The 26,146-nt window shown below is 50.3% G+C and overlaps 1 protein-coding gene across 1 annotated transcript in view; it reads left to right on the plus strand.

Moving 5' to 3' along the window:
- Positions 1-524: 524 nt before the first annotated feature.
- ttc27 (tetratricopeptide repeat domain 27) overlaps positions 525-26,146 on the plus strand; it is a 97,245-nt gene continuing 71,623 nt past the window's right edge. The window contains exons 1-7 of the mRNA XM_035401156.1: positions 525-822; positions 7,195-7,372; positions 8,404-8,533; positions 11,130-11,270; positions 14,116-14,218; positions 21,715-21,879; positions 22,244-22,380. Of these exons, the coding sequence (XP_035257047.1) occupies positions 732-822; positions 7,195-7,372; positions 8,404-8,533; positions 11,130-11,270; positions 14,116-14,218; positions 21,715-21,879; positions 22,244-22,380 (945 nt within the window). The 5' untranslated portion in view covers positions 525-731. The remainder of the gene's footprint in view (positions 823-7,194; positions 7,373-8,403; positions 8,534-11,129; positions 11,271-14,115; positions 14,219-21,714; positions 21,880-22,243; positions 22,381-26,146) is intronic.

The following is a 26,146-nucleotide window of genomic DNA, read 5'->3' on the forward strand; positions in this document are numbered from 1 at the left end:
GACATTAAAATAAATATCTGCATTTATTCTTAATTTCCCCAGAAAAATTCACGAGGAAAAAAGAAATGTCTCTATTTGGAATACAGGAGACTATTTTAAATAACCTACTGCATTTCAGTAATTTAGAATATTCCTTTAAAAAGGAAATTAGCAGACAGAAAATTATAATCCTATTTCTAACCGTGGTACATTAGTAACTCCGCATCATGACAGTTCCAACTACTATATCCCGTAGTTGACTCCCCAGATTCCTGCGTTAATTTTTTTCAGAAGGCATCTTTACCAGTTAATCCCCCCTCTGCTCTCAATGCGTCAAAACCTGGTCAAAAATATCGTAGTAAATTAATGCGGATCCATGCGTATATTTCCGTTTTATTCTTATAGCACCATAATCTGGTTAACGTTTCCCGTAGCGTTCGGTGGAATACATTAGGCTACGTATGCATCTCACAGAAATTGAAAGAAGGACGCATCATGTGTTTTTGAACAAATAGTAAAAATATCCACTATCCCTTAATGACCCTCCCTGATAGGATTTCCCACGATGCAACGCGAAGCTGTCATGGCTGCTCACTGATGCTTCTTGTAGCACATGGGCAGTAACAAACACATTCGTAGCTTAACACGAAGAGAAGCGGCGCAACAGCCCCCGAAAGGAGAGGACAACAATTGAAAATTAAATCCAGTTCGTGTTGAAGCCACCGTCACTTTGTGCGGCACGTTTCGGAATTATGGTGTGGGACGTGGAGATAGCAGCACTCCGAGGCTTTCTCACAGACAGCGAAGCAACGGAGTGGAAGCAGAATAATTCAAGCGCTGCAGGTTTGTTAAAGAACATTTCAGCCGGGACAAATAATAGAAAACAGAGAATATTTAAAAATTGACTTGTTACGGCAGTATACGACGATTGTCAAGTTTGATGGCGGGTTTGTGGCATGGGATTGCGATATGACCACATGCGTTAGCCTGCTTGCCTGCCTGCTAATTTTCAGTATTGGGACATCCTTACCGGGGCTATTCGATAGGGACTGGAGTGGCAAACCTTGAGTGAAAGTTGGCAAGGTAACCAGCTGACTAACTGAATACCAGTTTGAGTCGTGCTGGCTGCAGCTAGTTCGCTTGTGTGCATTTGAACGAGCTGTCATAACACATACGAACCTATTGCCTTAGCTAACTTGCTGCGATATACAGCATCGTGGACACTGCGAGATAAAATATGGCAAACGCTTAGGTTAGTCTAAATGCTGAGCTTCCTAGCAAACTCGTCGGGGTTAATTGTTGCAGCTGAATGTGCTGTCCGGTGTGTTATATCAAGTTCACTAGCTGGTGTGATGCGTTTACGAATTCATGTGGAGTGTTGGGTTTTCTAGATCACAGAACATATGCACCATGTGATTTGTAGTTATATCACTCGCAATCTCATTGCTATTTGCAATTCAACTGAAAACGAGAGAAATCTGGGTTCATATGGACCTAACATTTGAAATGCGTCTAATTTTTCACTAGCTTGTTAGCTTATGTATGGCATATAGCTACACTGTATGTTACATTGTAATTACACACTATTCCGCCACTTAACGAGCTACATTGAGTAACCAACAACTCGCTTACTGGCTTGTCCATAGTATGATATTTTTCCGTTTAGCTAAATGCCATTTCACCGCTAACTTGCCTAAATGACTAACATTCGAGTCTGCATTAACTATGATAGCCATAAAAAAATAGACTTTGGATAACATTAAACAAACGTAAAAACACCGCACAGCAACTCGGTAACGTGAGGACATGTACATCGTATGTAATGCAGTAAGGTGTAACATTACTGTCTGCAGATGAAGATCAGTAGCCCGCTGATCGTTTCTCTTGGGTGTGGAAACGCGTTCTGATTGACACATTATTACATCTGGCGATTATTCAGTACACTAGCAGGCTATGTGCTGTTGAGACACATGGCCTTAGCGGATTGTCTTCGTCATCATGCAGCTGTGCTGGGGATAAGAATGGTCATTTTATCGTATAAACTGCGGACATCGTACAGTGTTACTATTTTATTGACGTATTTACAGGGCTAGGGAGAAAAGGACGTTGTCTTGCCCGATGATCAGTGGTAAATTTAAAGTGATGTATCAAAGCATGTAGTACATGTAGTAACTATAAAACATGTCAAATTATTGTCTGATTATATATATATATTTTTAACTAATAATTTATAATGTCACGTGGTGGGGTGGGGGATGATTACGCTGGGAAAATAAATGTCGTTCCTATTTGGTTGCGCTTGGTCATCCTGACACAGCGGGGACTTACACATTGTCCCAACTTAAATAAAACGTACGACTTTATGTGCGTGCATACAGTGAGCTCCATAGTGTTTGGGACAAACACATTTTTTTTCTTCATATGTCTCTGTACCCCACAATTTTAGATTTCTAATCGAACAGCATGTGGTTAAAGTGCACATTCTCAGCTTTATATGTAAGGGTATTTTTTATATGCTTTGGTTTCACCATGTAGAAAACAGCACTTTTTATACATAGCCCCCCATTTCAGAGCGCTAATTTTTGGGACATATTCATGTTATGTAAATGAAAGGGTTCTGCTTTAGTACTTTCCTGAATATCCTTTGCATGCAATGACAGCCTGAAATCTATGATTCATACGCATCACCAGGTGCTGAGTGTCTTCTCTGGTGATGCTTTGCCAGGCCTGAACTGCAGCCAGCTTCAACACCTGCTTGTTTTGGGGGTAGCTGGCTTACGTTTGGTCTTCCGCGTATGAAACTCATGTTAAATTATTCAGATCAGATGAATGACTTGACCTGTCAATTTTTCTGGCTTTGAAAAACTCATTTTTTTTGCTATATGATTGGGATCATTGTCTTGTCGTAGGGTGAAGCAGTGTCCAGTGAGTGTGGAGGCATGTGCTTGAACTCAAGCAGATACAGTAAGGTGCTTCTGTACACTTGGGAATTCATTCAGCTGCTGCTATCAGCAGTTACCTCGTCAATGAAGACAAATGAACCAGAACCTGTGGCAGCCATACATGTCCAAACCATAGCCCCTACAGGGGCGACATAGCTCAGGAGGTAAGACCGATTGTCTGGCAGTCGGAGGGTTGCCGGTTCAAACCCCGCCCTGGGCATGTCGAAATGTCCTTGAGCAAGACACCTAACCCCTAACTGCTCTGGCGAATGAGAGGCATCAATTGTAAAGCGCTTTGGATAAAAGCGCTATATAAATGCAGTCCATTTACCATTTTACCATTTACCCTCACCACCATGTTTCACAGATCGCGAATCGTTCCTTTTGCCCTCCACGCTTTGCCCTTGCCATCATCTTGCCACCCTGATACAAGTGAAGTCAAGTCAAGCAGAACTTTATTTGTCCCCAGAGGGGTATTTGGTTGTGCAGCAGTGAAAACAGTACCAGGGAATTTTGGTCTCATCTGTCCACAAGACCTTTTTTCCAGAACTCTGCATGCTGTTTTAGGTACTACTTGGCAAATTAAGCCGGCAATCCTGTTTTTGCGGTTAAGCAGTGGTCTGCGTCTTGCAGTGTAGCCTCTGTAGTTCTGTTTGGGAAATGCTCTGTGGGCAGTAGTCATTGACCCAACCATGCCTGCCGCCTGAAGGGGATTTCTAATCTGTCGGACAGGCGTCTGGGGGTTTTTCTTCATTATGGTGAGAATATTTTGTTCATCAGCTGGAGAGGTCTTCCTTGGCCTACCTTGCCCTTTGTGATTACTGAGCTCACCAGTGCTCTCTCTCGCTTCTTAATGATGTTCCAAACAATTGATTTTGGAAAGCCTAAGGTTTTGGCCTGGTGTTTCTGATTGTTTTTTCTTTTCTTTCTTATTTCTCAGCCACATAATGGCTTCCTTGACTTTCATTGGCACACCTCTCTGGTCCTCAAGTTGACGGATAACACTAACAGAGTCCAAAGGCAATCAAAAGCCTCGAATCGAGCCTAGATACAGAAAGCTCTCTTACACCTGCACTGAGGAAGCAATTGTAAACACCTGACTAGAAACACGCGTGAAGCCCTTTGGCCAAACATTATGGTGCCCTGAAATGGGGGTGGGGACTTTATATTAGGAGTGCTATACTTTCTACATGGTGAAACCAAAAAATATATATTAATAAATACCCTTTAACAAAAGCTGAGAGAGTGCACATTAACCACATGTGAATTGTTTGATTCTACAAATGTAGAATTGTGGAGTATGGACAAATCAAGAGGAAAAAAAAGATGTCTTTGTCGCAAGCATTATGGAGCTCACTGTATGTACTTACTGTCTGCGTGCATGCATGCCTAACACTGGGTGTGTTAATAAAATAACATTTTTCTGTCCATCGTTTGCCTAATCATCACTTCTACATGGTATTTGTAAGCAATTGGAAAGGGTGCATAGTAAGCATTTGCACACATTTTTCATGCAGACTGATATTTAGCACAGTGACGCCCATCGTAGCACACCTGCTCACGTGAGCTAACCTGTGCTGTTGGCAGAAAACGATGTGTGGAAGAATCCATCCTTTCTCGAAACTGTTTCATGCTATTTCATGTTTTGACATGGAGATTTGTCTAAAAGTGCTTTAAATTGCGCTGCGTGTGGTGTCCCTGGCATCCTGCTGATCTTGAGTGTTTTTTGTTTTCCTCCATTTTGCTGTTGGCATTAAAATTCTAAGATGCGGGTCGCTTCCAGTTGTGTCTTCTCCGTGTAATTCCCCCCCCCCCCCCCCCCCCCACCACCACTCTGCTGTATAGGCTGCACAATGCGAAGGGCTTTGTCTGAATTGTGCTGTCGTCTTGGTTATTATTTTTTAAAAATTGCCTTAATTACCGTGCCGTGACAAATTCGCGCGCTCGGCGAAATGTTGTTATTAACAGCAGCTGAAGCTTCGCTCGGAACGCTTTCAGTTTGTTTCCCATAAAGCGAAGCCTTCCTCTTCTCTTTCGACGGCTCTTCCTCTTCACAGTAGCCTTAGGGGTTTTTTTTTTTTTTTACTGGATCTGTAGAGGGCTGAAATATCTTCACACCTCGCGGGCCAGTAATTAGGCTTTAACTATTAACGTGTTCGGAAAATCTAGCGGAAAACTTTTTATGTACTGTTCCCCTCCGGGGCCCGTTTTGTCTTTTTGACCAGGTGTCCGAACTTTACTTTTTAGCCATTTCAGAAAAATCCAACTATTAACCCACTATATAGCTGCATGGATATCACTTGGGGGTTATGCTTAGTTTGCCTTCTTGATCCTCCCAGGCAAGAAGACAACATGTACATGTTGTGTTTTTCTTCTGTGGTTATTTTGTGTATTGTATCTTGTCTCATAATTCAATAAGCAGTTTTCAGTTTATGCGATCTGTCTCCACGGACATTCATCCAACATTATGTTAGTCCAGATGTTTACATGGTCTGCTGTCTTTATTTTGATGTTCCATTGCTGTCTGAAATTGATATTGAGGACTTTGATGAATGACCTCATTAGATGAACACAATAAAATTGTAAAATGTTGAGATTTATCATGAGATTTAAGCTTTTCGCTCACGGGCTGAAATTAAGGTTATTGCTTTGCGGTTGTGCCCATCCCGGACCCCCTCTGGCCTAAATTAACACGTCTCGTGAAGGCGTTGATGTCTGGTGGTCTGTACTGTGGAGATTCTGAGCATTGCTGAAAGTGGGGGGCGGGGGGGGGGCAAAGTTGGGAATTAATTTAACGCCTCGCCTCCGAATCGGCCGATATCCCGCATGTTTACGGGCCGTCGCCTGGGCTCCCCCTCACCCCCCCAGGCCCCCTCTCCACCCACCGGAGGGGGAACAGCGCAATCAATGTTAACGAGGCCGACGGCCTCCCTCCTCAAATAAAGAGCTAATGAAACCCCCGGCTGTGCCTTAGACCCGCGCGGACGCGGCGCGCTTTGCACCGATCCAGGTTCCTCGGCTGGAAGATGGCCGAAAAGAGTCTGTACCCGAGCAGCGACGCCTGCACCGAGCAGCGACGGTCTGCGCCGAGCAGCGACGTCTGGACCGAGCAGCCACGTCTGCACCCGAGCAGCGACGTCTGCATGATCAGCGACGGTCTGCACCCGAGCAGTGACGTCTGCCCCGAGCAGAGACGTCTGCACCCGAGCAGCGACGTCTGCACCCGAGCAGCGACGTCTGCCCCGAGCAGCGACGTCTGCACCCGAGCAGCGACGTCTGCCCCGAACAGCGACGCCTACTCCGAGCAGCGACGTCTGCCCCGAACAGCGACGCCTACACCGAGCAGCGACGGTCTGCACCGAGCAGCGACGGTCTGCGCCGAGCAGCGACGGTCTGCGCCGAGCAGCGACGGTCTGCGCCGAGCAGCGACGGTCTGCGCCGAGCAGCGACGGTCTGCATCGATCAGCGACGTCCGCGCCGAGCAGCGACGGTCTGCGCCGAGCAGCGACGTCCGCGCCGAGCAGCGACGCCTGCGATAATAGCGCCTGTGATTGCTGCGGCGCCTGCGATAATAGCGCCTGCGATAATAGCGCCTGTGATTGCTGCGGCTCCGCGCGGCTGAGGGGTCCTCCGTGGGGAATCGTTCGGCCCGGCTGCCGTACGGGGGGGAGGCGGCTCGCTCTGAATGATAATGAGGAGCTAACGCCGAAGGAAGGGAGAGAGCTGTGAGGCGTACGGAACGCCAGGGAGCCCGGGGTCCCGGTCCGGAGGGACGCTTAGTCAACCCACTGCTGAGGAAGAGGAGGGTGGGGGCCGGGGTCCCAATCCGGAGGGACGCTTAGTCAACTCACTGCTGTGGAATGGGAGAGTGGGGGGGGGGCAGGGGGGGAGAGAGAGAGAGAGAGGCAGGCAGGCAGGGGATCTACTGGGGTCATGCCGGAAGACTTCATTTACTGACATAGTTGGTTTGAGTGGTGTGTGCTTAGGGTAATGGCAACTTTGCTAAGGCATTCAGTTATATTTTATTTTGAGCTTTTAAAAATGAGGTTTGGCCTCAAAGCAGAATAGTAGTTTAGCTGCGTCCTGATTCTGAGGTCATGATGTAGATTTTGAGGACTGCTGATCATGCATTAGAGACTGATCAGTGGTTCATGGTCAAGACCAGTCATATCAGTTCACTGTATTTGTTGAGTAATGCACAGGATCTAATTAGCAAGTGTTTTCTTTGTGTCTGCTACTTTTGCTGATGTCACTTCCTGTTCCTGTCCCACAGAGAGCGGTTCGCTGCTGGAGTCCCTGCTGGAGGGTAATTTCGAGGGGGTGCTCCTGAGCCCCGTGGTGCTGGACGTGCTCGGCGGGGAGAGCGGCGATGGGGAGACGGTGGAGGCCTACCTGCAGAGGCGTTTCCTGGCCTACCTGAGCGACGCCACAGAGGACGACCGAGCAGAGAGGTGGGGTTAGAGAGCTGGCCCCGCTGTCATGGCGATACCCTGCAAGAGCTTCAGCACAGTGATTCAAATGAACCAATCGCGGCTTTGACCGTTATTGCAGTGGTGGCCCCTCTGTCACAGCTACACCCTACAGAGCTTCAGCACAGCGAACGTAAATTCAAATGGACCAATCACGGCTTTGACCGTTATTGCAGTGGTGGCCCCACTGTCACAGCTACACCCTTCAGAGCTTCAGCACAGCAAACATAAATTCAAATGGACCAATCACGGCTTTGACCGTTATTGCAGCGGTGGCCCCCACTGTCACTGCCATACCCTGCAGAGCTTCAGCGCTGAGATTCTGAACTCAAATGAGCCAATCGCGGCTTTGCCCGTTCATGCAGCGGTGGCCCACCGACTGTACAGTTTAACAGCGGAGGGGAAACGTTGATGCATTGGCCAGGTGTCCGGTGGTGACTTTTATTGGTGTAAATACGAGGGCGGCGAAGCGCTCCCTGCTCCTCTGGCAGCGGGAACGCCATTCCGCCGCTCTCTCCTCGCTCCTACCAGGCACCCTGCTGCTATGAATTATTAATTTTTAATAAGGGCAGCTTAACATCTACTGCTCTCCAGTGGGGTATCTGTGTGGGCGATGTATATTTCACCATTACGCGCTCATCTGTCGACTCTGTGGGGTTTTTTTTTTTTTTTTTCCCCTCTCTTCCCTGACTTTCTCTTGCAGCAGGATCTGCGTCTCGCAGTGCTGGTTTACACTGGTTTACACTGGTTTACGCTGGTTTATGCTGGTTTATGCTGGTTTATGCTGGTTTACACTGGCTTACGCTGGTTTATGTCACTGGTCTCACTCTCTTCTCTTCTTCTCCCCTCTCTAACATTATCTCTCTCTCTCTGTCCCTGTCTTTCTCACTTCCCTCCCTCTTCTTCTCCCACACACTTTCTCTCTGTCTCACCCCTTCTCTGTTACTCTTTCTCTCATTCTATCATCCTCTCTCCTCCCTTTCTCTCTCTGTTCCTCCATCTCTCTCTCACAGGGAGAAGGTGCTGTACGTCCTGGCTGTGGCTTGCCTTCACCTCTTCGCCCAAAGTAACTGGACGGGCCCCCCTGTCACCGTCCACCCGCAGGACATCCTCCCCTCCGCTCTCCTGCAGCCCCTCTCTGAGGTATCCTCCCCCCCCCAGAAGGGCACGTCCTGTTCAACCCAAATTTGACTCAGTTTAGCTCTTTCTCCGGTAGATTCCCTACAATTTATAGTGGACCAGAATGCTTGTCAGGCAGCAGTGTGGTACAGCGGGTAAGGAGCTGGTCTTGCAGGTTCGATCTCTGGGTAGGACGCTGCCGTTGTACCCTTGAGCTGGGTACTTAACCTGCATAGCTTCAGTATATATCCAGCTGTATAAATGGATGCAGTGTAAATGCTGTGTAGAAAAGTTGTGTAAGTCGCTCTGCGTAAGAGCGTCTGCTAAATGCTAATGCAGTGCTTATCACGCGTGCATTACTCAACTTCAAAATAGCCAAGAACAAAAAAGCAGAATGTACACTTTGAAAATTGTGTTTATCTTAAAGAAGATCAATTGCACTCTTTCAGTATTGTATACATTCTTGGTGAAAAACAAAAATAAAAATAATGAATCCAGTCCTTTTAGTTGTACACCACATAGTTTTCTAGGCCCCTGAAAATGTCTTTGTTAGACCGCTTTCACAGTTTACAGTTTTGCGCTGACCCTGTGTTGTGAAGAAGCTGCCGTTAGCCAGCTAAACTGTCTAAGCAGGCAACTTAAAAATGCTTTCCGTTTAGCTGAGCTCATCCAGGCTTGGCGTAGCGGTCCGGCTTGTTGGCGGATAAGTATCTCAGTCAGCTAACAACTGATAAATTCGTTTTATGATGCCCTTTATTTTCATTTGGTTTTCTCTCGGTTCAGTGTCCTCATCCATCTCTGCAGAATCTCGGGGTTGTTGATCAGATCAGATCACAGCGTTTCGGCGTTTCAGCACAAAACTTCAACTGAAGCAGCATTCAAAATGTCGTTTCTGCCTCCTGTGCCATAATACAAGAGCTGACGTTCAAATTTGTGTCAGTAAAAAGTGTCCAGATTTAACAATTTTACCTTCCTGTGGAAAATGTCAATACAAGTAATACAAGTAGCTAGAGTACGATTTGTGATAAAACGGTCTGCTTTATAATGTAGTGCTCTTCACTGTTAGATGGATGATGGCATTCATGCTCTCATTAACTTGTCATTATCTTTGTGATTTAAAAGTCAATTGTTATATGTGTGGACTGACACTCGATGATGCTCCCGTCTTTTAAAATTTATTTTGAAAGACAGTCTGGACGGCCATTTCTGTTCCCCTTGCCCCAAGCTTGTTTCCTTGCGAATGCCTTTTCCGTAATGTCAGTGAGATGTTGGGGAAAGGGAAGAATTGCACTGCAGTGTCAAATGGGAAGACTTGTTTTGCTAAGCACGACAGAATTGGGAAGACTTTCAATTTATAGGTTGTGGTAAAAAAATTAATTTGTATTTGGTATGTGTTACTACCACCAACGTAAGTAATAGTATACGAAATGGAGTCAGTTTTTTCCTTTAGGGTGTTCTCCAGGCCTGCTGTTGATGCCATTTGTTGGTTCTAGACAGCTTTGGCTCGGTTGATAAACATGCACAGTTTTGCTCACCATCTAAACACATTTAGTTTTTTCCTGTGTAATGGAATCCCAGTGAACCCTGAGTTTATTGGGTTCCCCGCCCTTCTGAAGCAGATAAAACTCGCCCCCCCCCCCCCCCCCCCACCCCCCCGTGGTGCGTCCCAGCCCAGCCCATTTTAAACATGAGACAGAGGCGGGGCTACGCCCTTGTCTGTGCAGGACGTCCAGTCGAGCACCCTTTGATGGGCTCTACCATCGAAAGGGTGTTCCCAGCACCGGGGGGAGCAATATTTGACTTGTTAATTGAGAAGGGGACCAGTGTTAAGGGCCTAGGGTGGGGGGGGGGTGACGTTGGCTTGCCCGCGTGATAAATGGTGGGGGTGGGTGACCCTGCAAGGCCAGCAGAGGACATAATGAGGATGTATGAGGGGGTGTGGTGGGGGGGGGGGGGGGGGCTACGGGCCGATAGTGGTCCCATCTCTGGGGTCCCAATTACGCCAGGGCTAGGGTAGCTAGCTTTCTGCTAACGCCCTCTGGAACGCCCCCTGATTGGTCGGCTTAGTCTGCCGTTCCTCCAGAGATGAGATGGTTGGCGGTTCTGCTGTCGGTGGGTTTTTCCTGCAGCTGTGATTTATGCATGCTGTCGTAGCGGCGTGCTCTGAGTGGAACGTGTGGGGGCTTGGTGGGGCTGGGGGGGGGCGGGGTTTGAACCGGCTGCCTCTTCCCTTAAAGATCGTATATGGTAATTGATCTGTTTCTGCCATTGTTTTAAAGTGAGGTGTGGGTGTAGCGTGGATCTGCAACAATAAAAGCATTGTTTTCAGGAGCGTTAATTGCGTATTTTTTATGAAATGGGGTTGATGCTGTGAAAGTGTGATGCGGTGGCAGTTTGAGATGCACAGCTTGTGGGTTTTCTGGTTCTGTGGAATTCCATCACACCAGTGGCACAATGGAGACATAAAGTGTTTATTTCTTACCGTGGAAGAAGTGTCTTCAGGGCTGGATTTCTAGCTGTGTGTTTGGAATCTTGTGTCATGTGACAGCTCGGTTCAGCTCCTGGTGTGGGGGAATATGGTCTGAAGGTAGTAAATCTGTGCCCCCCCCCCCCCCCACAGCCACAGGCTCTGACTGCAGCCCTCCTGAACAGCCTGGTGTTGGACGGAGAGTCCGTGTACAGCCTGGTGTCCAACCCCTTCCTCCTGCTCCTGGCCAGAGTCCTGCTCGTCAGCTGTGGGGCCAAGCTGGAGAGCTTCCAAGTGAGTGTGTGCGAGCATGTACATGCGTGTGTGTGTGTTTACATGTGGGTGTGTGCGAGCATGTACATGCACGTGTGTGTGTGTGTGTGTGTGTGTTTGCTTACATGCAGTGAGTGTGTGCGTGTTGCATGCATGTGCCCGTGGTCATGTGGCTTTTCTGAGTTTGAGTGCACGTGAATGCCTGCTAGTACATGTTTACACCTGGGCGCATAAGAGTACAGGTGTGTGTGTCTGTGTGCAGTTGTGTTTATGCGTGTGCCTGCATGTGTGTTTTTGCACGTGTGTGTGTTTTTTCACATGTGTGCGTGTGTGTTTTTGCACGTGTGTGCATGTGTGTATGTGTGTGTTTTTGCACATGTGTGTGCATGTTTTTGCACGTGTGTGTGCATGTTTTTGCACGTGTGTGTGCTTGTTTTTGCACGTGTGTGTGTGTTTGCACGTGTGTGCGTGTGTGTGTATGTGTGTGTTTTTGCACGTGTGTGCTTGTTTTTGCATGTGTGTGTTCTTGCATCCCTCCAGATCTGGTTTCACTCATTCTTTATGCTCACTTCAGCAGTTTAAGACCCATGGGTGCAGCTGCCCGAGTCTCTGTTTCCCTCTGTATCATACAGACAATGTCCATTTTGAGCATTCACAGGTAGTGGCAAAAAAGGTGGGAGCTCTTGGGTAAACGGGGGACTCAGAGTATATTAAAAGCAGCTAGGCATCCCAGTGTCCTCTGGGCCATGCAGAGATATGCTGGGCATGCCTGGTTCCCTTTAATTACAGCTAGCGCCGGCTGGAGATGAGACCCTGATGACTTTGAAATGGGGTGCTTGTTTTGGGGGGGGGGGGGTGTTGGGGGCATAGTTGGCAGCAGCTTCAGTGATGAAGACGGCTGCTCGACTTGCTGCTGATTCGCCAGGACCCCTGTGTCGAAGGTGATGTCAGCACGGAACTCTGACGGGGTGACATCATCGAGCGAGGGCGGCCGCGGGCGGAAGCGCGTTGGTTCGCGGCGCGGGGCTGTGCGGGGGCGAGCGGGTCGATCGGTTTGGCGAATCTCAGCCCCGGGCACGAGCGGGCCGTTTAATCACGAGCGGCGTGCAGGAGAACTCTGCAGGGCAGGACGCCGGGGGCAGGGGTCAGGGGTCAGGGGTCAGGGGTCGCAGGGCCCACGAACCCCCTCATTACGCGCGGCGATGCGAGTAGAGCGGTCCAAAGAGCACGGGCGGTGGAGAAATGCGAAGCGGTCAGATTCGCTGAATCCTTCACCAGCGCTCTTTCTAATAGACCAGCACACTCGCGGTGCGGTGTAAAGAACCCTACGGGTCTTAGTGCTTGGTTCCGACAGTTATGGGTCCTGGCCGCTCTGTAATGGTTGAGGGGGTACACCCTTAATCCCGGGGTACCTTAATCTCGTCACAATAAAGTGGGGTTAATATTCCTAAAAACGAACTGTGAAGTCCTGGCCGTATGCTGTCGTCTGTGAAAGAGGAGAAGGGCTCTGTGGAGGATGGTGCTGTCTCTGTGAGCGCTGGGGACAGGGAAGGATCCTCAGCCCAGCCCCGCCCCTGGTCGTATCATTTCCATTTCCTGTCGCTCCAGGGCGTGACACGGGCGCACCTCGCCCTGTCACTCATTTTGACCGCCAAATAAATCTCACAGCTCGCCCCCCAGCCCCCCCCCCAACTAACCCCCCCAGCCCCTCCACCATCCCCCCGGGGCGTATCCCATAGACCTCGATTCGGCTCTGAGGAACCGCAGCGTAACGAAACGGAGGATGAAATAATGCGTCGCGCGCGTTTCCTGTCCGGTGGGTTTCGCGCGCTCGCGTCGCGGGTCGGACTCAGCGTTACACGAGCACACGTCGCAGTACCGCCGCCGCCGCCTGGAACATCCCCGATTCGGTGAGATCGTGACGGAGAGGAGCTCCTGTTCCACCTTAATGACACCCTGTGCTTTCGTGAGGGTGGGTGGAGTGTTAATGTTTCGCGAATTCGAACCGTTCTGAATATTTAAACCCCCCCCCCCCCCGAGCCGACGGGGGAATTCAGAGCGCGGCCCCATTCAGCAGAGTTTATTGCGTCTGCTTGTAGCGGCAGATTATGCCCCCCCCCTTCCCCCCCACTCCCCTTCCCGGGTCCCCCTCTTCCCGCTATTCGCTCTTTAATATGCAAATGAGGCACGGGGAGTTCATTTTCGGGACCTTTTTCAGTGAGCGTCATTCCAGGGGTGGGGGGGGCGGGGGGGGGCAGGTAGCTGTAGAATGACTAGTAGACTTGTGGGTAGTGCGTTCCCTGCTCTGCCTTTTTTTTTCATTCCCCCCCCCAATTCACCCCCCAACATAGGATAAAAAAAAAAAATCCCTTAACTGCATTACATTTTTTTCTTCTTTTATCCGATGAGGCGTTCGCACATGGAATATTGATTTTGTGCGCCCCTGACAATTAATGCCCCATCCGGCGTTGTGAATTGAACCCCCCCCCGCCCCACCGAATCCCTCCAACCCCCATATGCGAAAAAGAAATGGTGAAATATTCGTTTTGACGTGCAAATTGAATTTTTATGTGGTTCAGTAGCTTTTAAAATGTGGGTGGGAGGGGGGGGGGAGTCGTCCAATGGCTGAGAGCTGTTATTGCCACTGCCACTTTGGGTTACTTGCTTATTGGAAAAGAGTAGGGTCGGCTATTTTTACTGCTGGGTCAGCATTAGCCGTTGTTGGGATGGGGGGGGGGCGTGGGCGGAAGGGGGGGGGGGTTGCTGTGCCTTGGAGGGGTTGAGTTGTTAGTGAGACCTGTGTTGTCTCTCTCTCTCTCTCTCTCTCTCTCCCCCCCCTTTCCCCCCCTCCCTCCCCCTGTCCCAGCTGCTGCCCTGGTGGACCCTCAGGTACGTCGCCCTGCACCAGCAGATTCTGGAAGAGCGTTCCCCGGAGCTGCTCACCCTGGCCCGGAGCAGCATGGAGAAAGGTAGGAAGTCACCTCTGCTCTGCGTCACCACGGATACGGCTCGGCTCCGCCCGGTCCGGCCGGGGGCCAGATGGAACTCGGTGGCAGAAAGCAGACGGACTGTACTTGCCCCCCCCCCCCCCCCCCCCCACCCCAGCTAAGGCCTGGAACTGCTCCTGACTGCTGTGGTGTGCGAATACTATATTGTCACTTTATATTTTACAAGGCCCGTGATGTCAGCAGATGGTGGGTGCTTACGTGTGCGTGTGCGTGTGCGTGTGCGTGTGCGTGTGCGTGTGCGTGTGTGTGTGTGTACGCGTGTGAGTGTGAGAGGGAGACGGAGGGAAGCTGGGAGATGGGCGGGTACTGAGTGAGTTGGTTTCCATGGCGCTGCTGCAGTGGGATGCAGAACAAAAGCACAGCGCTCCTCTAAATGAGTGAGTTTACACTCGCTCGAACCCTGAGCCAGGGATAAACTGCTCCAGCAGCGGCGCATTCACTTGCTCATAACGCCGTAAAAAAAAGTTTCCCTCCCCCTGCGTAAGGAGAATGCAGCCGCAGGCAGAGTCGGTTTGCCTCGCTCCCTCGCTCGCTCGCTCGAACGCTTCGGGGCGCGCCCGACGAGGCTTCGCCCGACCGGCCTTCGAGGTGCGCTCGCGTGTCATCGCGTCGCCGTGGAGGATGTTCTCCTTTCACGGTGGCGTCTTTCGAAAAGGCGTCGGCCAATCCGTGCACTCTGAGGCTCTCTGGGCCTTGTTTCAGACTCGCTGTGTGCAGTTGACATTACATTACGTTACTTTTGTTTGGCAGGCGCTTTTATGCAAAGCGACGTACAATAAGTGCGTACCGAAGGCCACTGAAACAACTACAAACACAGGTCCGATAACGTACAATACTCATTTTGTACAGTTTTTCACAGCCATAGCCAGTTGACAGCTGGCAAGATGATGAGTTTTGCGCTGAAGTGCTCTGTCCCGCCCCCTCCTCTCTGGCACCCGCATTCTCAGGGTCCAGTAGACCCCCCCCCCCCCCCCCCGGCTCCCCTTGATCAGTTTGGGAAAATCTGCCGCGCAGCGCTCTGAAATAGAGCAGCGATTCTCAGCTTCCCCGGCTCATGTCAGATTTGACGTATTCTCCGCGCTTGACTTCCCCCTCTCTGGAGATGACATCCTTTTCTCTCCGGCTGACATCCGTCTGCCGCACCGCTGACCTTTTTCCTCTGAAACAACGTTTATGTTCGCCGAGGAGCCGCGAAGGGGTTCGCTGGCTTTTAACCTTTTAAATGAGTCGATATTTCGCACCGATCAGTCTAATCAATCAATCAATGAATCAATCAAGTTTTTTTGATCAATTAATGAGAAGGTGGCGTTTCCTTTTGTTTTAAAGCTATGGGCTCCAAACGTACTTCCGTTAGACACAGGAGTTCATAAGTGGGGGGAAAAAGTGTTTTTCTGTTATCGGATGTTATGAACTGAAACTGCATCTAATATTAATCTCATTTGACATGCATGAACCAAGCAGTTTTTCGAAGTAAATGGGTTGATATATATTCAGTCGTGGAATTTCAAGCGTAGCTTTTTTTTTTATTGGAGATTCTTTTCAGTTTGACAGTGACCCCGCGATAGATTTAAACCCGCTGCGTGTGCGCTGCAGGTCATCGAAACAAAAACGCGCGACATTAATCTCCGCTGGTGAAGGCGGCGTCTGCGTTCTGGGCTCAGGCACGGCACAGTCAGAACGCTTCTTTTAAAAGAGGTTTCGGCTTAGTCACACTTCAAGGGCGACGTGCCTGCGTTTCGGGGCGGGGGGGGGGGGGGGGGGCACAGTCTGCCTGCACTTCTGAACAGTCGAGATAATTTTATGTTCTCGTTCCCTAAATTCTGGCGAGCCTGAGAGCCTGAGAGAAGTTTCGGGGGCGTTCTTCGGTGGATAAAGCAAAGCGAGCCCAGATGCGAGACCGTTTCAAGGCAGACTTAAAGTGAATTGTGTTTGAAGTTGCGAGATTAGCTTCCGTTGTTTGAGATTTAAGTTCACAATGCGACCCATGGAACAAATGGAACAGGCTAACCAAATCCGTTTCTATTGGTTATTTGCAGTACGTGCCTAGACTCCCTGCATTGTAGATAAACCATTGGATATTAATAGACCTACGGGCCATCTTCAGTTGCACTTGCACTGCTAGAGGTGATATTCAGCCTAACCCTAATAAATATCTGGGGAATTATAGTCCTCCATTTGTTTTTTTTTGTTTGTGCATGACTCTCCAGTGTCTTTGGAGGCTATTTTCCTAACCAGGTAGGAAACCCCCTGGAAGCTTTGTGGTGATCTGTCAGGTTTCATCCTTGGGTCTTGGGGTCTGGCGTTCTCAGTCGCTCTGAATTTAAGGGCCTGGCATCCCGATTTACCCAACTGGACCAGGGTTTTGGAAAGAGTGCCAGCGGCGCTCGCTATTTTGGGAAAAGGGGCCTTTCGCCCCGCATCTCTGTGTTCCACCTCCTGACGGGAGGTATTAGTCCAAAATCCTGAAATCTATGCCGCTTGGACTCTTTTCTCCTTCGCCTAGTATTCACCCGGCTTGGACATGTTCGTCGGGCCCCGCATTGCTGCTTGCAGCTATATTTAATTAGTCGTAATCAGGTGTCGTAATGCTGGACTGAAACAAACACCCACACCCACACTCACGGCCCTTTTCGGGTAAGATTGGACACCCCTGCCGTAGGGGCGACCCCGACTGTGACGGACGGCTGCAGTCAAGCTCTTCCCGTTCCCTTATTTGGCCCGTCTGAATTTCGGGCAGGAACTCCTGAACGTCTGCCAGCCCTTCCCGCCGACAAAGAGCGGGTTGAAATTGCTCAGCATCGCCGAACGGTTCCGCGCTGATGAATTTTATCGATCGTTGCACTGCGAGACTGTTAAAAACGATCATATTTTCAGAGCCGTTTTCGATACATCTTAACTCGACTCTACGTATCGTGCCGACGTTGAGAGCGGGTGCGTGTGGCTGCCATGGTGATTTTTTTTTTTTTTTCAGGTGCAGCGATGGATGTCTAGATGTGTAGCATTCTGTGAAATGCACAGCAAGACCTTTTAAATAAACTCCTGTAAATGGTAAATGGACTGCATTTATATAGCGCTTTTATCCAATGCGCTTTACAATTGATGCTTTTACTCATTTGCCAGAGCAGTTAGGGGTTAGGTGTCTTGCTCAGGGACACTTCGACACGCCCAGGGCGGGGATTGAACTGGCAACCCTCCGACTTCGGATTGATCCGGCAACCCTCCGACTGCCAGACAACCGCTCTTACCTCCTGAGCTGTCGCCCTGTGTACTGATCTGTTTGTCGAGAACACGGCGAAGGTTTCTTCGCTTGATTGTGTGACATTGCCAGGTATGTCGAAAGGTTTCTGCACTGAGACCTCTGACTACGGTACCTTACTTTGTGGAGTCCTGAAACAGACCATTGGTAATTAAACTTCCAGCTCATGCCCCAGATTGATATCGGCTGTCCGTTGATTTGGAGCCGCTGGCCTGTTTAGCCTTGGGCTTCCATCTGAAACGTGGTCCTCACGATCCCGGAGGTGCTTCTGACCACAGTTGCCCTTCGTCGATGACGATGTCTTTAACCAGAGGTCTGTGCCGACCTCACCCATGACTCTGTTCCTTGTGGAACATCAGCGAGTCGAGCCGTCTTCATCACTGAAGTCACCTGGGCCTTGGCTTCTAAACATAATTACAGGCAACCAAACGTTCTCCAGCATTTCTTGCACGTGACCCTAAGCATGCTGGGACTTTAACTAACTCGGGAGCCACACCTGTGTGGAATTGTCTGCATTCAAAATACTTCCCAAAATGCGTCCCTCATTTAACCAAGTGCCTCCACTTTTTTTGGCCACCACCAGAATGTAATTTTCAATGACTCTGCCCCCCCCCCCCCCCCCCGCCTCCTTTCATGGATCAGTGAAGAACCATCTGTAAACTAGAGGGTACTTTCAGTTCTGTTTATGAAATATTAATTCTTGGCGAATGTTCTGGAAAATTGCAGCAGACTGAGGCCATGCTTACTGCTCTGAAAGTGAGTATAGATTGCAGTAATGTGCAGTAACTTCCACAACTCTGTCAGGGGTCGGGGTTCAGGGGTCAGGGGTCAAGTCACGCTTGAACAGCAATTCTGTCCTGCGGTGTAACAGGCTGTATAACTGTGTAATACGGCCCCGATTTATGGGGGGCTTGTAGGACAGCTACCTAACTAACAGCCCTAAAGGGTAAGGTAATATTAGGGTAAGGTTATGTAAGGACCAAACTAATGCAGAAACTAGGCCTAGGTGATCACCCTCAATTTTTCACCTCCAAACCTCAACCAAAAAGTTGCTGAACCTCTGCCTGTGTGTTTTGTGTGTAGACGTGTGCTAGAGCAGTGGTAGTAATCTAGCAGTGGTCCCTAAACTTTTTTGGAAGAGGCAGATCACAGAGATGAACGTGGGTAAAAAAAAACAAAAAAAAAAAAAACAGATTAATTACACACTTTTCGTAGACATTTTCACTTGTAAATCGAATGCTCCACTTGCTGCAGAATTTTAATTGTGCTTAAGAAGTGTCTCTGGTGAATATGTCGCTTCCTCCATAAGGAACAGATTCAAAGGGTCTGTTGAAGTTTCACCGCAAGAACCTGGGCTCCCGAAGGTCCCAAGCATATTTAACCACCCCCCCCCCCCCCTCTCTCGACCTCCATGTTGTGTTTTATGGCGCTGGGTGATTTCGTTTGCGCGGTTAATGCTGACGGGCACAGGCTCAGCGAGGATCAGCAGCCTGGTAGCCGCAGAGGTCGTTTTACAAAAAAAAAAAAAAAAAAAAAAGGCGGCTTGTCTGGCTGCGAACGCCACCGGAGGACCTGTCCGTCCCGTGGAGGTTTGGAATATACGCAGAACGCTGCGTTTGTTTGTTTTTGTTTTTCGTTTTTTCTGTGTGTGTGTGTGTGTGTGTGTGTGTGTGTGTGTGTGTGTGTGTGACATTTCGCACGGCGGGGCAGAGACCTTCTCCATCTGTCACTGCCGGTTGACGTCAGCCCGCGGACACCAACGGTGCAGCGACGTTTGCGTCAAGGTGGGGGGTGGGGGGGGGGGGGGGGGGGCTCTGACATCAGCAGAGGAACAGTATGGACCCCAACCCCCCCCCCCGAACCTGTGACCTGTGACAGCCGTCTGCGCAAATATACTGCGCATGGGGTTTTATCCTCCAGTGTCTCTGTGGCGGTGCTGGCGCAGTATATTTGCGCAGATGAAAGGTCCATATTTGATGACCTTTGACCTCTCTGAATGTGACCTTGAGCTAATCCCTTCCTGTTACCCTGTTGAGGGAACAGAACAATCAGCCGCCGCCAAAAACGCGACCTTTCATCTTTCACCACTTGGGCCTGAAACGAACTGGGACGCTGAGGCGTTAGACTGGAACAGCACCAGCACCTTTACCTGCAGAGACCGCAAAGCGCTTTGTCACCAGCGGGGGAGCTGTGGTGCAGCTTTAACTCGCCGGGTGTTTTTTTTTACGCTCGTCCTCTGCTGTTGGGAGGGGGTGGGGGATGGGCCGGGGGTGTATGGGCTGGGGGGGGACTGGAGGGGGGTGGCGGGGTGTGGGGGGGCTGGGGGGGTGTTGATTGCGCGGGGTCTTATCTCCGCAGCGTGGCGATTTATCGATGCGGTTTCCCCAGCGTAGCGTAGCTCTGTGCAGCGCGGTGAATACTAAACCCCCCCCCCAGGGGTCTGGCCAGAATGCGCCCACCCCCCGAAAACCCCCCACCCCCACCCTGCTGATTGCACAATGTGATTCATTCCTGCACTGGGACTTTGATGGTATTAAAACCATTAAGGTCGGTTGTGGGGGGGTGGGGGGTCGTCCGGCACTCCGAGATTAGACTGTCGAAGTGGGATCCTGTGTAACAAACGCAGTAATCAGCAGCATAGAGAACCCAAATCACTGTCAGGATGGGGATGAGGGCTGAGGCTGAACCCTCCTCTCCACAAACTCCACCGTATCCCATCAAAAAAAAAAATAAAAAGCTGAGATGCGTGAGGAGTTCCTGTTTTACGGCGGGGGGATTGATCATGTGATAAAGGTGCTGAACCGGCCCAACGGACCCACGCTGGCGTATCTGCGGCTAAGAGAGAGAGCGGCTGATGGACTAGTTTGGGTGTAAAGCGTGGGGTGCAAAGGATTATGGGAGCGTGTGAATCTGCGGCGGATCTGATGCGTTCTGAAATGCGTCTGCTGCTCTGTTGCTGTTCTGTCCCTCTGCATTCCACCTGGCTGTGTTCAGCAGTAGTGCGGTGTCAAGGTTGAGTTTTGCATGTGGGGTTAAGTCCGTTTCTTTTATACGAGAGAGTTCTGCTACCCAGGCCCGTGGGAAGCCTCTGTGTCTGCTGAGTTTAGTCGCACAGCGCTTAGACGATGAGTGAGAACAGCCAATCGCGCGGCTGATTCACCTCACCTGACGCCTTGGCGCTGATCACGCGATCAAGAGAGTGATAAGCAGCCGCAGCGTATGGATGCCGAATCCCAGATGGTGTTTGTGTTTTTTGTCACAAAACCCCCCCACCCCCCCCAAAATAAAACAAAAACAATAATACACTCACCCATGAAATGGAAGCTCTCCTGAAGGTGACACAACAGAACGCAGTGAATATACTCCGCCCCCAAACCACCTCCCGACCCCCCCCCGCCTTCCCCCCCCCCCCAGGGTGCTCGGCTCGTAAAAACCGAATTGCGAGCGCGTTCTCCGCACGCTTGTAAATCACACGCGTGTGTCGGCGTCTCCGTGGAAACGCTTCCGCGTGGCCTTCGCAGGAAGCCACTAATAACGGTCGGGGACGGGTGGCGAAGGACGGGCTGAAATACGTCCTCCCTGCTCGTCTGTCCGCACGTCATCTCCCAAGGCCTTCGCCGCTCGGCCATTAGGATATACGCGCCGAGGAAACAGGGCGGGGACGCGCGGCGCGGGGCCTCCATGATGCCTGGGGTGGGGGGGTGGAGGGGGACGTAGGGCGGAGGGACGGCGAAGGGTGGCTGTGTTTCGTGATGCTGTGGCTAAGTGTGAACCTTTGGCGCTGTATGGGCGTGGCTATCTCAAATGCGCAGTTTGATGCAGTTCGGTCGAAAATGCAACGCTTTGCTGTAGCCAGTTAGAAGTAAGGATTTAAAAGTGATCAGCTTGGTCGTCTCCATCGCGAGGAAATTCTTGGAAATACTTGAAATAAACATTATTAAAAAATAGAATATGTGAAAAGAGCAGAGTAATCGCAATATTTCACCCATAGAAGGAACTTTGGAGCAAGACTGGAGTTGAAGCCACTTTTAAAAAATGTGGAAAAAATGCACTTTTTAGTACTTTTTATGCATACTTATAAAAAGCTGTTTGATCATGAAATGTGGCTGAATAAAGCGGGAGCTGAGTGCTCTCGTGTTGTTTTGGATAAAGACTGAGCGCACGGACGCCTGATATCCTGGTCCCCGCCTCTGTGTTCCAGCGCTGAAGGCGGAGGCCCTGTTCGGCGGCGAGGCCCACAGGAACCTGGCCGTCCTGTTCCACCTGGAGTGCGGCTACGCCTGCCTGACCTACTACGAGTACCGGCCCGCCAAGGACCACTTCCTGCAGGCCCGCACGCTGTCCCGTCTGGAGATTAACGTGACAGGTGTGTACCCTCCGAACCCTCTCCTCGTTTGCGGAGAGCGGATGCCGAGCGCAGCAGACAGCCGCGGTGACACCGTCGCGGGGGGGCGGCGACTCCCGCGTTCCAGAAGGTTCCGCTCACGTTTTATACCCAGCGGAAGTGAGAGCGCAGCGGTTTCTCTCTCCGCCGCCGCGGCTGTTTGTTGTTTGGATCGGAATGCAGGCTCCGTGCGGCCGAGAAGGAACAGAGACTTTTTATTTTTTATTAATTTATTTTTTTTCCCTGCGAAACTTTTTTTTGTTTTCGGTGTTGAGGCTGGACAGGCTGTTCTTGGGAGCCAGTTAATATCCAGCCGGGTTTTTTTTTTTTTTTCCCCGGAATGCAGGTGCTCTTGGGAAACGGACGCGGTACCAGGAGAACTTCCTGGCTCAGCTCATTCTCGACGTCCAGCGCAAGGAGGGGGCCCTCCCCCCCGAGGCAGGCCTCACCCCAGCGCCCACCCCCCGGGAAAGCCTACCCAAGGTAACCTACCCTTTTCCCCTCCATGCTTTTCGGGGGCAAATCCTCATGTAGTACATCAAAGTCACCACCAGAGGGTGAACTCCACTCTTCATCCGGTTAATGATCTGACACGCGGTGGCTCTTGAAGCCTTGTAGCCGGGTGGAGAATGTCTGGATGGCCGACCTGTTTCTCGTCTTTTCGTGTTTCTCCTTTTCCCAGGCGGCTGTGAAAGGGGTTTGGGGTTGGCTGGTTTGGGCGGTGGTTCTTCTGCTGCGGTCGATCGATGTCTGTCTCTCACGGGCGTGTCCAGTGTCCGCACCTCGTTTAACCTCAGACTCGCGAGAGAGAGAGAGGGACAAAAACCACAGTCGTTTTGCAGGACGTCCCACAATGCCGAGCGTACCAGCCTCCCCCACATCCAGAGTCGAACTTTGACCCTCAGAGGGTGACGCTTCTTTTTAACGGTGGGCCAGAACCAGGGCTGTGGATTCTGGGATTGGCCAGAGGGGTTCTGTGAGTGGGGGGTCCAGAATGCTACCAGCCCAAAAACATTCATCCCTCCCCGCTGTGGATGTGCCGGGTGGGGGGTAAGGAGGGTGGGGAGGGCTGGGCTTAGTAACTGCATTTGGTAACTACTGATAATTCCTTCGTATGGGGAGTAATGGGGATTAAGGTGGGCTTGTGTTTGTAAATCCCTCCTCTGGAGGACTCCGGTGCAATCAGAGGATGATTGCCCCCGGCTGACTTCCTGTCTGGGAAGGAAGCTGTCTGTGCAGTGCGTGTAATGGAGGGCAGAAGAGAGAGTTCTGGCTGTTTGCTGATGGGGCTTGATTGGGCTGCGTTGTCCTATTAAGGGTCACAGAGAGAGGCTCACGGTCTTTCCACTGAGTCTGCAGAACCGCCCTGTCCTCTCCCGAATAAAAGAGTCATTTGTGTCTCCGCTGTGTAACACCAACATTCATAAACCGCCATCTGAGAAACGACTCTGTCGGCAGCAGTTTCGTTACGTTCTCAAAAAGCTTTTTATCAGTTTAGTGTTTTTTTTTGTTTTTTTTTTGCGATGTCACCTATTTTTGATCAGTGCGTTGAATCCGTTTCCAAAAAGGCAGATAGATTGTAATAAATCCTCGAAGCAAGCGCATCCAATCCTTAACAGTAAACAGGGCAGCGATTGTAGCGATACAGCTTAGTGGTTAACGCCTCATATAGCTTTTAAAAACCGCAGCGCTAACACTTTGTAGCCGTAAGTGCTGGCCTGCGCGCTTGGTTTTTTGGAGGTATGTCAGAGGAGCGCGGGTTGCTGAATAATAGTCTTTTTTTTGCGCTTCGGGGTGTAAATGGTGATCGACTGTCGCAGTCGAGCCGAGCAGAAGCTTGACTGAGAGGGGAGTTATGGCTGCGTTTTGGAACGGGCTTTCGGCGACGCTGTGAGGCGTGTTCGTGGCACTTCCTCCGAGCGTCACTGCGAGCTTCCTTCCTGGAACTTTTCCCTTTTCCTGGAAGCAGCGCTAAGGGTTTTAGAGCAGATTTGTGTGGCAGGTTTTCTCTGAAGAATGTGAAAGTGTTTGAGATTATGAAATGGGGAAGGGTAATTGTTTGATGCTCGACTGAGATTGGACGTCTCGTTTGAGCTGGTGAAGTGAGTTTGGAGGAATGTGTCGGGTAGACCTCTGGGGGGGGGGAAAACGTTGTGGCGACATGCCAGTTAGACCCACACACCCGGCTAAATGTGAAGTTTTTAAAAATGCCGCATTGAGAACATTTCATTTCTAACTGCCGGAGGAACTGGTGGCACTGCGGATTGATTTCTCAGACCCTCTTCGCCCCACTAAAAACAAAAAAAAACCAATCAAACAGGCCGTGTCCTTTTCTTCTGCTGGTGCTTCATTTAGAAAGGCAGCAAAAACAGCAGTGGATATACCAGAGGTGATGGTGGAATTGAACCTTCATGCTTATAACAGTGAAAACAAGCAAGAGAACAGGCTGCTAATTGGATGACATATTTAAATTTGTTTATGTTTCATTAACTCAAACCTGAACGTGGAGGAATTCTCTACCTGGCCTGTTATGTGATGTCGTTGCTAGCAGTGTTTGTGGCTTAACCACTGACAGGTCAAACTGTCGGCCCAAACTGTCAGTATGTTTGAGTTTGGACAAGGTCAGGTGATTACTCACCGCTCCTGTGGTTTTCCCACTGTAGCTGTGTTTGCTTTTTAGGTGCTATGTCCACATTTAGGTTACATTTCAGCTTGGTTCGAACATTCTGTGTTGCTAGGGGCCATGTTGTATCAGACAGGAGACAGAGAGGCATAGCCCCAGCATAGCTAGCTGGCTCGCTATCTGACATTATTTAGTCTGTGAACTGACTGTAACACGTGGGGAAATACTGTTACTAACTTGAGTCCTTCAATTCCATTTCATTTTATTTATATTTGTGACATTTACACCATTTTAAAAAAAAGTAAATTGGAAGGTGGCCAAGCAACCAGGTAGCAGCGAAAGGTAGCCAGAACTGCCCATTTTGGAAAGGTAGCCCGGTGGTGTCGAGGCCTGCCTGGCTGCTCAGCGTGTGCCGGTCCTGCTTGTGGGTGTGGGTGTAGGGGGGGGGGGGCAGGGTGTGGGCGGGGGAAGGCAGGTCAGGCGATAATGTGTTTGCGCTCGGCTGAGCTGCCTCAGCGGTGGTGGAGCTCACGGCTGCTAACCGTAGCGTAGCCACGGTGTCAGGAGGGGAAGACAGAGTGGCTGTTGCGCGGGGGGGGGGGGAGTCGGGGCGGGGGGGGGGGCCGTGTTGCGGGGCGAGGTGCTTTCACACCGGGGTAATGAAGGCCGTGTTTGGGCCTGGCAGGGCCACCCTGCCCCGCTGAGGCGGGATGAGGTGCTGCTGAGAGGCTCTGACAGGCCCACGTGGGGGCTGGCAGGGAGTCTGCTCTTCTTCCCGTTCGCTCTCTCTCTCATGCTCTCTCTTTCTCTCTGTGTCTCTCATGCTCTCTCTTTCTCTCTGTGCCTCTCATGCTCTCTCTTTCTCTCTGTGTCTCTCATGCTCTCATTTTCTCCCTGTCTCCCTCATGTTCTTTCTCTCTTTCATCCTCTTTCTCTCTGTCTCTCATGCTGTCTTTTTCTCGTGTTCTTTCTCTCTCATCCTCTTTCTCTCTGTCTCTCATCCTCTCGTTCTCTCTCATATGCTCGCTCTCTCTCACTCTCTCTAATGCTCTCTCTCTCTCCCTCCCTCCATCTCCCACCATCCCCCTGCTTGTTCGGGCTTGTTTGTTCTGTAATATTTCATTGGTTGCACGGCTCAATTATTCCTGCAAGGATTTAAAATTAAAAAAAGAAAAAGAAAGAGAAATCAGGCTCTGCCCCGTCTCTGCGGACTCGATTTAAGTGAGCAGAGTGGGCTTGTGTAAAACTGCAGGGAGGCGGCTGAGGGATCTGCAGGCTCTAAATGGGTCCGGCTTGGACATTACCTCAGCGTAAGCTTTCCCCCCACCGTCCACTGATTGTCCGCTGAGCGCTGATCGTCCGCTGTTCACTGATTGTCCACTGAGCGCTGCGTGCCACAGCTGTGATGAGCCTCACAGGCGGTCTGCTGTATTTCATTTACCGTCTACAGTTTACCGTATTATTGTGTTTCATTTACCGTCTACAGTCTACTGTATTTCATTTACTGTCTACAGTTTACCGTATTATTGTGTTTCATTTACCGTCTACAGTTTACCGTATTATTGTGTTTCATTTACCGTCTACAGTCTACTGTATTTCATTTACTGTCTACAGTTTACCGTATTA

This window comes from Anguilla anguilla, chromosome 18 (genome assembly GCF_013347855.1).
Source record: "Anguilla anguilla isolate fAngAng1 chromosome 18, fAngAng1.pri, whole genome shotgun sequence".
NCBI lineage: Eukaryota > Metazoa > Chordata > Actinopteri > Anguilliformes > Anguillidae > Anguilla > Anguilla anguilla.